The sequence below is a fragment of the Pelodiscus sinensis genome, chromosome 6, assembly GCF_052426305.1.
Source record: "Pelodiscus sinensis isolate ZL-2025 chromosome 6, ASM5242630v1, whole genome shotgun sequence".
NCBI lineage: Eukaryota > Metazoa > Chordata > Testudines > Trionychidae > Pelodiscus > Pelodiscus sinensis.
The window spans coordinates 3,337,485-3,351,799 of record NC_143057.1 but is presented as its reverse complement, the minus strand read 5'-3'; the positions used below and the strand labels follow the sequence as shown (position 1 = coordinate 3,351,799).

The 14,315-nt window shown below is 40.8% G+C and overlaps 1 protein-coding gene across 7 annotated transcripts in view; it reads left to right on the top strand.

The window, feature by feature from the left end:
• PCGF3 (polycomb group ring finger 3) overlaps nucleotides 1-14,315 on the top strand; it is a 67,173-nt gene that overhangs the window by 36,558 nt on the left and 16,300 nt on the right. For 4 of the 7 annotated variants that reach the window (XM_075931292.2, XM_075931291.2, XM_075931285.2 and 1 more), the window contains 3 exons: nucleotides 2,958-3,000; nucleotides 9,426-9,543; nucleotides 10,940-11,036. In XM_075931292.2, the coding sequence (XP_075787407.1) occupies nucleotides 9,435-9,543; nucleotides 10,940-11,036 (206 nt within the window). In that variant the 5' untranslated portion in view covers nucleotides 2,958-3,000; nucleotides 9,426-9,434. Of the gene's footprint in view, nucleotides 1-2,957; nucleotides 3,001-4,997; nucleotides 5,034-8,239; nucleotides 8,721-9,425; nucleotides 9,544-10,939; nucleotides 11,037-14,315 lie in introns of those variants that run through there. The other 3 variants (XM_075931290.2, XM_075931288.2, XM_075931289.2) reach the window with 3 other exon arrangements.

Here is a 14,315-nt window from a genome sequence, read left to right as displayed (position 1 = left end):
CTCTCTCCAGGAGGAGAATTTGAGCGCACACTGTAGTTTTGTTGGCATTGGTTTATAAAAAAATATATGTACGCTGCATTATATATTTATTGGCAAAAGCAAGGTAGGAGTATGTTTAGCATTTGAAAGTGAGGTGATGAAGTTCGTGGTGATTCATAGTCCCTGTGGGAATTCAGCCCCATTCTGTGCCAGCCCGTAAGAAGGCTGTGACTCCATTAATATGGATCGTGTTTGACTTGAAAGTTTAGGAGCAAGTCACAATGTTTATATTTTAAGATATTGTATGTGTTGAAATGCATGCTACCTAGTCAGCAGCAGCCAGTCTTAATATTGATCAGTTTCACTCTCCACAATCCTGTCTACACTAGAAAAGTTTTGTTGGCAGTGCTATAGCTTATGCTGGCAAACTCATCTAATGTAGCTGTGGCTTATACTGGCATAGCTTACCCCAGTTCGTTCATATACAGTACTAGCAAAATGACTTTTTACCAGCATAAAAGCACTAGGGCTAATACCAGAATAGCTATGTTGGTAAAAAATATTGCACCCTGCCATAGCTATGCCAGGGTAAGTTTTAAGTACAGACTGACTAGTCATGCTCAGAGCATGAGCCACCAGGCCCTATTAAGTGTTTTGACCATGAAGACTAGTCCCAGTCATAGGCTGTGTCTACACTGGCACGGTCTTGCGCAAAAATGGCTGCTCTTGTGCAAAAACTTGCTGCCTGTCTACACTGGCCGTGTGTTCTTTCGCAGGTAAACTGATGTTCTAGTGCAGTGTTTCCCAATTGGTGCTCCGGGGAATTCTGGGGATCCGCGAAGCGAAAGCAAGGGTTCCGCGAAGAGCCAGCACTCCCCCGCCCCCTGTTAAAGAGACAGAGCTATGGTTGAGGTTTTTTTTTTTTTTTTTGCTCAATGAAATTTGGCAGGGGCCTTCTTTTTAAAGCAACTCTAGGGGTTGTGTGGCCAAATAAAATTAGGAAACACTGTTCTAGTGTATAAAATCAGGGCTTCTTGCATGAGAACTCTGACGCTCTCGATCAGGAATAAGCACTCTTGCGCAAGAGCTCTTCCAGAAGAGGCCAGTGAAGACAGGCTACATGAATTTCTTGTGCAAGAAAGCCCTATGGTTAAAATGGCCATCAGAGCTTTCTTGCGCAAAAGAGCATCTACACTGGCATGGATGCTCTTGTGCAAAAGCACATGCCAGTGTAGACGCTCTCTTCCGGAAGAGAACTTTTTTTGCACAAGAACTCTCCCGCAAAAGAGTTTTTGCGTGAGAACGCGCCAGTGTAGATGTAGCCATAGGATATTCTGTTCTCAACATCATACAAGAGCTTTCAGGGGCTTATGATCCTTCAGGATGTCTCTGGGTGGTATGTACTATCACCTAAATATGTAATAATAATAATAATGGAACTACCTGTATATTGCTCCTAGTGAAAGAGCAGTTAGCAGCAATGGGAGCTGCTGAGAAATACAGTCACACTGGTTAGCAGTGGTCTGCTTTCCCCAGGGTGAATAGATGCACTTTCGCGCTTCTTTCACATCACTTAGAAGGTGCGCATTCCAACTGTGTCAGATAAATGTATATTGAAAAGTCAGAAGCAAGCCTGTGACCAATCCTGATTTCACCTCAATAGAAGAAAATTGGAATGTGCCACTTTCTTAAAAACTCCCTCAACCCCCAAAATAGGAAAATCTGACATCCTTCTCCCATGTTGTGAGAGTGGTGACTGCTACAGCAGTGCTCTACGTCCCCTCCAGGAAGTGAGAAAGCAGGAAGGGAGAGAAGCTTAGTGGTTCCTTACAGAGACCTGAATTAACCGTTGCTTATTAGGCTTGGGTTGTAAAGAGATAATGGTGTACAGGCAGTCCCCGGGTTACGTACAAGATAGGGACTGTAGGTTTGTTCTTAAGTTGAATTTGTACGTAAGTCGGAACTGGCGTCCAGATTCAGCCGCTGCTGAAACTGACCAGCTGCTGACTACAGGAAGCCCGAGGCAGAGAAACTCTGCCTCGGGCTTCCTGTAGTCAGCAGCTGGTCAGTTTCAGCAGCGGCTGAATCTGGACGTCTGGGACAGAGCAGCTGGGGCGCTGTCTGGTAGGTCCCCGCAGCGCCGCACTTCAGCGCTGCGGGGACCAACCCGGCAGCACCCCAGCTGCTCTACCCCAGGTGTCCCCAAGTCAGCCACCGCTGAAACTGACCAGCGGCTGACTACAGGAAGCCCGAGGCAGAGTTTCTCTGCCTCGGGCTTCCTGTAGTCAGCCGCTGGTCAGTTTCAGCAGCGGCTGACTTGGGGACGCCTGGGGCAGAGCAGCTGGGGTGCTGCTGGGTTGGTCCAGTAGCGCCAAGGAGCGGAGCAAAGCCAAGGAGGACCCGGGTGGCGGGACCGCAGCGCGTCTGGGCGGTCCCGCTGCCCGCGTCCTCCGCGGCTTTGCTCTGCGTCTCCCTGGTCTGCTGCCCCCCCCCCCCCCACAGACCAGGGAGATGCGGAGCAGCTATTCTCACCCCGGAGGACGAGGGCGGCAGGACTGCGGCGCATCTGGGCGGTCCTGCCACCCGCGTCCTCCGGGGTGAGAAAAGCCCCGTTCGTAAGTATGGATCTGACCTAAGTCGGATCCGCATAACCCGGGGACTGCCTGTACTCTTAAAGCACTTCAGAAATGCGCCATGTGTAAAATTCTCTCTCTCTAATCATCACAATATTGTGATGAGATGATGAGCCAGGTTAAAGTTCATCATATGAGAACTTCCCAGAATTCCTTTCTCTACTAGCTATGGCAGGTTTTTTCCTTCCTTTTTCTCTACAAAAAATAACACATTTTGCTGTTGACTGTTAGACTAGTGAATTTAGATTAATATTAGGTAAATTGGTAGGTTACATCTTTTTCATGGTGTTTGGACTTCTGGCAGCTCCAGTGTTTAACTTTCAGATTATTTTTCTGTCTTTTTAGGTCTCTGGATGGCAGACTCTGAAAAGAAATGCAGTTTTAAGAGGTATGCCTCATGTAGCCAAAAATATTCCTGACTAGCATGCATGCCTTTGGGGACAAGGCATTCCTTCAGGGGATGTCCAATTGCTTGTCCTCTACTCAAGTCCCAGGCACTATGAAGGGGCTTTTTTCAAATTCAACTTCCACTAGAACAAAATGGGTCCCCAAACGATCTGGGTAGCACTGTGGTAGTCCATGCTGAAAAACACAGTGCTGTTTTCAGTGCTGGAATCTCTTTCCGTAGCTGAACAGAGGGCTCGCCAATCTCACCAGGAAGAGTCAGACTTAAAATCTTCAGTTTATGCTAAGGGGTTCAGAATAAACCACTTAGTCCTTCTGTTTGATGATCTTGACGACTTTAGTGTTGAGACACAGACATACTTGGAGAAACCCCAAGAAGAATAGGACCATTGTTTAACATCCCTCCTGTCCCCCCTCACCCTATGAAGGATTTTCTTCCTTTAAGATAGGACTGTACTCCAAATACCCTTTTTAGTCAATCCAGTTGGATTACTTGGGGTATCAGAGACACCGTCCCAGTGATCTAGCAATTAAACCACATGCTCATCAGTGCTTTCTTCAGCTGCCTTGGTTCTAGCCACAGCTTCTGTCAAAGCAGTAACTTAGGTATGTTGGGAGGGAGCTCGGTGTACTCCTCCATGATTCCTGTTTGGCCTCCATGTTCCCTTTCCTAGCGTTTACCTGTCCTTTTCCTCTCCATATTTGGTGCATTATCACTTCTAAATTTCGTTTCACAGATACTAGAGATGGCAATCCCTTCCTGTGCTGCTTCTCTGCCCTATTGGGTTCCTATTCATTTCAAGGATGATTCTCAAACTGAGCTTCTTTCAGCTCGGAACAATAGATACAATTTGAGGAGAACTTCATAAGCATAAGCAATTTTTTCCGTAAGCACGTGAAGAAAGCAGAGTCTCAATCAATTTTAGCAAAGTGAGACCTAAGCAATGTTTTTCAAAGTAACAGCTGTAATCTTTTCCTTCTTTGTCAGGATTAGTTCAAAACACTCAAACTTGGGGAAGTTTCACATTTCTCCACGGTGGCCACCTTTGGTTGAGTGTGGACAGTGACCTTTCCCAGGGTAAATCCTTACTGTTTGGGTGAGCTGTGATTCTCCAGCTGTTGAGTGAGAATCTGGCATCACTTGTTGTTAAGTTCAATTGTCAAGGTCTTCCAAGTATCCACCTACTTGAAAGACTGACTCACCAGAGCTCAGTTTTGCCAAGGACTGACCTGTATTTCAGGCTTTCTGCTCCCTCTTTAAACAACTTGGACTCAGATCAGTTTCTGTCCTAGACTTTACAGAGGTTTTGTCATTATCAGAGTTAGAAAGAGACAATATAGAGTCCAGAGTATCTTATGTGTATAGTCCACAAACCTAGATTACAGTACTAGTATATGTTAACTCTAAAGATGTGGAGCATTTGCTACTTCCTTTGGCCGAGAATAAAAGATTTCAAGTCCCACCCCCAGTATTCACTAGCTGAAGAAAATCTTTGGCAAAATGTTACCTATTGTTTGGTGTACCATGCAGTCTAGTATGCTTGCTGTTCAGTCTCTGGACCTTGTATGCCTAAAGTTACATCTTCACCCTACTGTAATTTCTTGCCAAAGCTAGTGTCTGACTTCCATCTAAATCCTACCCTGCCACCCTTGTACTACTACAGGGTACCTAATGCATTGTGGCTACATCAACTGATCATAGAGAGTTCTTAAGTCATACTTTAATTCGTCAAAACAAAAGGAAAAATATGTAGCACTTTAAAGACTAACAAGATAATTTATTAGGTGATGAGCTTTCGTGGGCAAGACCCATACATAATCTGAAGAAGTGGGTCTGGCCCATGAAAGCTCATCACCTAATAAACTATCTTGTTAGTCTTTAAAGTGCTACATATTTTTCCTTTTGTTTTACCAAGATCACAACACTGCTACCTCTCTATTACTATTTAATTTGGCAAAGCAACTTTAAGATTTTCCTAGGTATTCACTGCAGTTGGAGAGAAAGAAGCCCAAAGGGTAAGAAAATTCATTTCAAACATTGCTTAAATAGATTGATATGACGCCTTAGTGTTTGATTTACTGTTGCTTGGTAGGTGTGAATTATTTTTATTGTGCTCTGTCTTTATAATTGTTAATATTGATTATATACAGAAAATAGATAACTGCATTTAAACGTCAGTCCCGGTAAGGATTCCAGGTTCATCTTGTGAGCACTATAATAACTTGTCTTCTGAATGTTACAATATTCAGAACTTGTAAGATGGCATATGCTGATGAATGTATACTTACTAGTCAGCACTCCCTTTTCTGTGTCCAGGTTGGATTGCACGCATTGGTTGAGCAATCCTCTACCAGCTCCTCATCCCTCCTCCTTAGGAAATTGTTGCTGCTTTCCAGTCTCTCACGAGTAAGCTGCTGTGGGGTTAGGAAGGTTGGATTTGTAGAAGTAGTCTATTATAACCCTCCCCCATGCTAGTTTGTTCTGCTGCTTTCATGGTCAATCAGGGGGCTAGTAAGACTTTCCTTTCCAGAACAGCAGGTTAAATTATTAAATTCATTCCCTGGTTTTCTTCTAGTGCTTTTTTCTAGATCTAAGTATACGACCTTTGGCATCCTCTGGCTTTCTGGTAAAATAGCTGATTTTACTGAGGTTGTATATTTTTATTAGTATCTCAGCTGCTTCATTCTTTAGCCCTTTCAAACCTGGTAGGTGTGTTACACGTGGCCCTGCTAGTCTTTTGCTAGCTAATTGTTCAGATTGTTCTAGCACTACATGTTGATTCTTCAATGATAGCCCCTTCACACACCCCTAATGTGTGCCTCTTGAGAAGGTAAATGTTTTTGGCTTGGAGTTCACTATTCTTATTCTTATCCTTATCAATTGATATGTTCTGTTAGCTTCTAGTATTGAATTTCCATTTTCTGACTGACTCCTGTTTGGCTTGATCAAATTCTTGAAACTTGCCATTTTGCCAAACTGTGTTTTTTTACCTTTCCACGTGGTTTAGTGATATGTGCACTAGGGATGTTAGAGTTTAACCGGTTAACGGATAAGCTGATGCTTATCAGTTAATGGTATCGGTTAAACTCTGGCCAATTCTGCAGGAATATGGCCAGCAAGGGCTGCCGCCCCGCTTCCAGGGAGCTGGCTGCAGAGCCCACAGCAAAGTTTCCCAGTGATGGAGCCAGCAGCCCCTGCCGACCCTGCTCCCACAGAGGATTTTTAACCAATTTTTTATACCCCTAATGTGTGCCTTTTGATTATTTATAGGGTTGCCTACTTTCTGACTGAACAAAACAGAGCATCTTGGTCTTGCCTCTTCACCAAGCCCTCTCCCAGTGCTCTTCCTCCCCTCCACCTCACCCACTCACTCATTTTCACGAGACTCGGGAGGGTCCCTTTTTGACCTGGTTTTCAGTTGAAAATTGGATACCTAGAGACCATAGTGGTACATGGAAAGTCTGAGAATTTGTTTGCTTGTATTAGTCTTAGCTTGCTTAATCATTTTTAAAATACCCTTTTCTAAAGTTTGGTTGTCATCATATATTTCTTGCCCCTCTGCACAAAGATATTGAACCTAATTCTACTGTGATCAGCATTATCGAGCGGTTTAACAGTAGCTACTGCTTGAACCTGCTTCTGTACATCATTTTAAGAATAAATCACTAATAGTCTCTCCTCTTTGGGTTATGTAAACACTGTCTTCTGTGCAGCAATCTTTTTAGCGAGATTCGTGCTATCTAAGAACTGTTCAATCTTTCAGTTGATTGGAAATGAAGCTAGAAAATGAATATTGAAAAAGGAATAATTATTTCAGCAGCATACGTTCTAACCAATGTTCCCTCATATTTTTTTCCATCAACGTGCAGAATAAATTTTATATTCACCAAGGCATGTGCAGATGTGCACCACCAATAGGAACACATGCTGCCAGCTGTTGGTGCTCTGCTTATCAGCTTAGGTGCCATTGGAATCTCACCTTACAGGGAATACTGATTCTGGCCTGTTACACTGCAGAAGTTAAGTGCACTTTTGGTGCTTCCTTTACAGCTAGTCACTAGTTCAAACTTCTGAGGTTCCATAATTAAATGTACAACACTTCTTTTGTACATCTACTTGTCTTGTCAGCCTTAAGAATTAAAAGTACTTCCAGTTTTTCTCATGTCGCATAATGTGATTTTACAGCGTTAGAGGTGAAATGCATTTCAGTGGCTTAAAATAGAGGGTAATGAACTTTTTTCAGTTCCATTACTCTTCATATTGGTTCAAAAGCTTGGTTTCTGCTGGCCCATCATGTTTAATTATATACTTGAATTAAATAAAGGGAAAGAACAAAAAAGCAGAGCGTGTAAGATTAAGGTTTAACTCTTATCTTCTTGCTTTATCCAGCTAGAAAAGCTTGCATGCTCTGAAGAACTTCATACAGATGATGAAATGTAGTCTAAAATAAACTACATTTTAAATTTGTAGATCCAAACCAAACACTGCCAGTCATTTTACTGAAAAGCGGTTTGGTGGCACCTGCAGTGTAGGAGCTGAATGTAACGCATCATAAAACCAGGTCATAGTTTAGCCCTTTCTGGGTCTGCTCCTTAAATAAAAGGAACTAAAATGAGATCCAGATTTAAATTAAGCGTTTTCCTCAGACTAGGTTGCTTCCTATATTCCACCCGGTGGCCCGCTCCATTCACATCCTGAATCTTTTCTACAGAGATGTTTCTTGCTCCTTTGTATCTGCTGACTAGATGCAGGTAGTTGGTTAGCCCCAGTCAATGAAGTCACATTTTTCCAGTAGGATCAGCTAACAGCAACAGAGGAGAGAGTGTGTAATTGAAATACTCATGTATTGAAACTTCTGAAAAGATTAGTGCCTTAGTATAATCTAGAGGCCGACATTTTAAGTCTAATTCTCTACACGTTGCTTGTTTACTGTATGCTTATGGAAGTAATACGATATGGAAGCTATATAGCCTTGTGCGTCGTAGTCTAATTTCAGATATGAGCTATTTGTTTGTATAAGAGCCCTTAGTTTAACCAGCTTTAAGCTGTTTTTGGACACAGTGTATAATCCTAACCATTTACTTTGTGTTCTTGTGAAGCTTTTCTACACTATTTCGACAAAACATACGTTTTGTGGCAAAACTGAAATGTAGCTTTAGAAAATTTATCTTTGTTTTCTGTACCCAAAAGTTCTCTCTATATATATATTTATACAAAAAAGTTTTTCCTGCTGGGCAACAGAAGGATGTCATCACGCTCTTTGACCGCAAAAGGAGCCAGAGAGAGGGGGTTGGCGAGCGTTGCAAGCACGGGGTACAGCCTGCTAGTTTCTCTTAAAAGAAAATAGACTATCAAAAACAATATGGTGAAAGTAATGCTAGTGTATTACCAGTGTTTTTCTAAGGCTTCAAGTGCTCATGGTAAATATCTGTCATCCGTAAATGATTTTAAGGCTGAAATACAATGTTCTTAACATTTCAAGCAGATTTCTTGCGATTCCAGAAGAGGGAAAAGTACTTATCTTTCTTTTTCAGATTTTGGATTTCTCTACCAGTAATATAAAAAATGCCACAAAAAGTGTGCTATTCTGTTTTAAAATCCCTGTTTTCCTTTCTTTTCATTATGGTATTTGTGACATTCACCTTGGAAGGAAAAAAGCATTCCGTGCAGATTTCGTGGCTCCATAGAAGATAACATTGTTGGTATAGAGCTAATTCAAAGTCCTATTTTCTTTGTGAGAACCTAGTTTTAGCTTTGTGGGAAACCATTTCAGTTTATGTTACAGCCTCTTTATTCAAATACAACTTTCTTTCAGTTTCTAAGTAAAGTTTTAACTATAGGGAAAAATAGGCTATAAATGCGAAGTGCAACTCGATAAATTTTACCAAACTGGGCCAACTCCTTTTGATATTGTGCTCTGGTGAACTTTATTTCAGGGTCCACTCTTCTCACTTTCATATGCTTTTAATTACTGCTTTGAATGGGATTATTAACATGAGTAAAACATGAAAGCGGAATTTGGCCCTAAAGTTTAGCCTTTCATCAATAAACTAGCTCTGTCATGCAATATGCTGACATAACAGGGAAACCTGTTAAGATCAGAATATCAAATTCCTCCTATTTTCCTGCAGAATCTGAGCTATATTAATGTAGTAATCACCAGTCCTTCTCATCCACATGATACAAATCTCCAAATACTGTAGGTCTTGCATTGTTTGTTTCACTGCCCAATTTTATTAGATAAGCCCTTTAGAATTATTTAATACACTTCTTCGATACACAAAAAGAATTGGAGCCTGACAGTACTTATTCATATATTGACTATAAATTGTTGTAATTGGGGTACTGCAAGACCTGTACGTCATCACTTCACCCAAGATGCTAACTATTGTGTTTTTCTCCCACAGACACCAAAGATGCTGACTAGAAAGATTAAACTCTGGGATATTAATGCCCATATAACCTGTCGTCTTTGCAATGGATACCTTATTGATGCTACCACTGTAACAGAATGCTTGCATACCTGTGAGTATGACTGATTCTCTAGCATATTCAAGGAAATTACCCCGTTTTACTTCACATACTAGATAATTCAGTTTTTCGTTCAAATTGAAAAATCTATTGTGGATCTGCCAAAACAATTTGCTATATACTGCACATTTTAAGTAACATGTTGTCTCTTGAAGAGACCAAGAGAAGCAAACCCCTGAAAACTAGCTTTGTTGCATGAAGCTGAAACCATGTATAATAAATTAAGTAAGGATTGAAAATGCTGTAATACATTCATATGTTGCATCTTTGCTTTGTGGCTTTTTGGAATTATTCTTCACACATGCATCAACTTGTCTGAGGGGTAGATGGCACTATTGAACTGCAGAAAGCATGCTGCTTGTAGCTTAGTCACAGGAACTCTTGTAGTGTGTTAGCTAACAATAACGCATCTGCCAGGATTATTGGAAAGATGTTCACTTATCCATATTTCCCACTTTAGATTTACACAGAAATTGTAGTAACTCAAAAATCATTAGAGAAAAGAAAAATCTTAACCTGGAATGTATGTAGAAGTACTTACAGTTTGCAGAGTTATAGTTGTGTGGGTCCCAGGATATTAGGGAGACAGTATAAGTAGGTATAAGAAGGAGATAAAGGCTATGTCATTATTGAACCAACTTGTGTTGAAGAAATATAAACTTTTGAGCAACACCGTCCAGAAGAAGAGCTCAGAGTAGTTCAAAAGCTCATCTCTTTCACCCACCTTTCTCTATAAATAATCACCATCCAAGGACATCCTTTTGTGTGATTTCATTTAAACAGTTAATAGTGTTTAGTTAAAATGAGTGACTTGTTTGTAAATGTCTGTAAAATGAAATAAATAGTTGTGTATGTGGACTTGGAAACCAGTCTGAAAGCAAACTGTAGTGCAGTGCTCTATTGTGATTGTTTTAAAACTGTAATTATGATGTACCTTATGTTAGTGAGGTAAAATATTACCTGAATGCCCTTTCAGCTAGGAATTGCATGTTCGCTAAACAGCAACTTCTAGGAAGAAAATATTTTCTTTGCCCCAAGTTTATATCCTAGGCTCGGTTTCCTTTCGTCTATAACCACAGTTAAAGTTTTTCCATGTGATATTTTGGGTTGTATTACGTATTCTAATAATTTTGAAGTAAGCTTTACTTGTTCAGGAATAAAATAACACATGTCCTTCATACGATGATTATAATCTACCATTGTTTTGTGGTCTGAACCCTTACGAAAGACGATGGAAATTGTGTGCTATTTAGTGGTATATTAGAAACTTTATATAAATAAGTTTAAGGAACAAAATCCGAATAATTTAATTTTTTTAATGTTCACAAGAGCATAAATCTGAATTTGTGTTAGTAGTTTCTTATGTTCCTAATTATGAATCTGTCTGCAGTCTGTAGAAGTTGCCTGGTGAAGTATTTGGAGGAAAATAATACCTGTCCAACATGTAGAATTGTTATACACCAGAGCCATCCACTACAGTATATCGGGTAAGTGTGCTGTATGGAGTGAAAATCCCAGATCATTTAAAGTGCTCCAGGTTCTGTGTGGATATTTCAGATTATGGCACAAGTCTTTACTAGATTTTTTACCTCCCGGCTATTCTTTTAAGTACTTAAAAGCTAGCAGCTTGATTTGAAATTAAAATAATGGTTCTGCGTAAGCAAAATGTGGGGAGGGTGAACTTTGAAATGATCTTGGACCCTTTTTGTCAAATGTATTTCTGATTGTGTGAATGACATGTTTATCTAATATTTTGTTATGTTCAGATGATTGATAGTTCAAAAGTATTTTTGTTATGGCAGGTGCATTATGGTTTTAATGTTTTATTTGTACTTTTCAAAGACTTGGCAATCTGAAGGTAGCAGCATTGCCATTGTTTAGTCTTTTTTGAATGACTTAATTTGCAGGATAATTTAATTACACACAAACAAGGTAGAGAGAGCAGCAGAAAGGATAGATGGGTGGCTCTCAACCTCTTTTGGTTGGTGCCATCTCTAAGGGAGTTGTGCCTGCCCTTCTTCTGTCCTCAGCCACACAATGTCTATTCAAAACGTGCCCTACCATGGTTGTGGTATCTTGCCTGCATTGGCAGGATATCACAATCTTTGTATCTACTGTATAATATATTTTTGCAGGTTGTGCTTTCCCTTACTTTTTCTCCTACAGTTTCCTCTCACCTTAAATATTTTTAAGGCATCGGGCACCATGATATACAACTGCTGCTATTTCCTCACCTGGCTTGGTCAGCACTAAAGAACTGTACCATTGCAGCTTTCACTGCAGACAATGCAGCGCTGTAAGTTGGATCGGGGCAGTGCATCCACTCCAGCTATTACTTTTCAGGTGCACTTCTGCCCTGCCTCCAAACAAAGTATTTGATGAAATTGTTAGTTGCACGACTTTGAATATGTATCTCCAGTCCTGGGCACAGATGCTGGAAGCAGTGGATTTTGAGAAGTGTAGTTAACCCCCCTTCGCTCCCTCCCTCCATTTTCTAGTTGATGACACAAATTGGGGGAATGGTAAATAGTGACGAAGATAGGTAACTGATTTTTGGAGTGATCCGGATCACTTGATCAGCTGGTGCAAGCAAACCATGTGGCTTGATTACAGGCCATGTGGAGACAAATATGAGCTTTTTAGTCTAGCAGGGAAAGGCTTGATATGATTCAATATCTAGAAGTTGAAGCTAGACAAATTCAGGATAGAAATAAGATGTAAACTTTAAATAGTGCATGAGTGAAAGAGAGAGGGAGAGAAACCATTGGAACAATTTACTTAGGATTGTAGAGGTTCTCCATCACTAGCAACCTATTGGATGTCTTTCTCTGAGTGTACGTCTACACTTGCTCCCTAGTTCAAACTAGGGATGCAAATGTAGGCGACCGAAATTGCTAATGAACTGGAGATTTAAATATCCCGCGCTTTATTAGCATAATCTCACCCACGCGCTATTCCACTTGCAAGCTGATTCGAACCAGGAAGTGCGCTCTGGGACGCATTCGTTCAAATCAAATCCCTTGGTTCAAACTAATATTACTCCTCATTTTTTGTGTTCCGTGGCACACCGGGTGGTTTTTTTTTTTCCCCCCAACAACTTTTCCCTGTCCTTTCCACCCCTTCCCTCCCCACAACTGTTGGTGTTCCACATAAAAAAATTGTTTGGTGTTCCTTGGTTTTAAAAAGTTTAAGAAACACTGCTCTAGATGAACCCACTGCTCTAGATGAACCTCCTGCTGTCTGGAAATAGATGCCCATACTCGTTTAAGACTTAGCTACTGGTTAGAGATCCATTAATTTATTTAAACCTAATTGTCATCCTCCTCCTGCTCTGAAAATATTATTTAACAGCTAATAATAAACTGCTCCTTATTCTGTTACTGCTGCTTCTGACTGGTTTGTGGTTTCCACTGCTTGGAGTATTGCTGAGACCTGCTGTCTGTTAGGGGCATACACTCCTGGCATGGAGCAGAGCCAGTGCGCTGCAGGATAAGCTGGGATGCGTATATTTTTAAAATTACTGCACTTTTAATATTAGAACTTGGTGGTAACAGTTTGGTGATCTGGTAACATTCTGGTACTTCCATATGGTAACTTTTCTAGTTAGCATTGGCTTTTCTTGATTGATTTGAACGTCAGTTGAAAGCAACTCCAGTAGATTAGCCTCTTGTAGAAAGCTGAGGACTAGAGATTTTGGGTCTTGACCAATTTTGCTTTTCTCCCCTCTATGCTTAGCGTGAGGCCACCTTACTTTCTGGTTAAGACCTCTGGCAAACACAGCTTTTTGAGCTGCTTTTTGCTACTCTGAAATGTGAATGGCAGCAATTAGTTTATGACCGGTTGACTGCTTCTGCCTAAACAGCCAAATGTATGGTTAGACTCCCTTTTCTTGATGGATATGCTTTTCCTGTGTATGCTTTTCTCTAGCTGCTCATTAGAAAAAGAGCATATTATGGATAAATCCTTCAACTCCACCCCCCCCCAAATGCGGGCTTGAAGGACCATGAGATGTGTATTCTCAGAACAAAATGATCGATCTCTTTCTGTTTATATTGGAATGTTGGTCTAATCCCATTTGAATTAAACCAAATGGAAATGGATAAATGGGTAAATCTCTGTTGAAGTTGTTGTCATTGAACTAATTTCTACCAGCAAGGAATGTGGTGTATAATTTCACGAAGCAGTTGTGTGTGGAGGAAAACACAATCTTCTAGGCACTATTTGAAATAGCTGTGAGAGAAATAAGACTTTTTTTGTGATGGAATAGGGCTGTTGCATCTAGATAGTCATGCTGTGTAGCACCAGAAACAGCTGGGACCAAATTCTCTGGTGCAGTGCACTATAATGAAAACTTGATTTAACTGTTAATCCATATCTCTGAGAAATGTACAGATATTCATAAAGCTGTTTGTACAGTAGCAAGCCTTCAGTTATATCCTTTGACACCATACTGAATAGGAAGGTCATGTTAAAGTGTATTTTTCTTCATCGAGCCAAAAATTGCTTTCTTTAGGTCAAAAGTCTATCAAGGTATAGTAAAAAGTACATTACCAACATGTGTACACTTGGGAGCAATTCCACTTTCTGCTATAGACGCATCGTTCATGTTCTTCTGCGTTCTGTTAAGGGTGGACTTCAAAAAAAATTCACACAGCCTGTTAACATTGCAGTGTGTCATCCTCTGCATCACATGGACCACTTTGCTACCTCCTGCCTTGACTGTTGGGGCCTTTTCAGGCTTCCTTCTCGTGGTCGCCCGCCCGCCC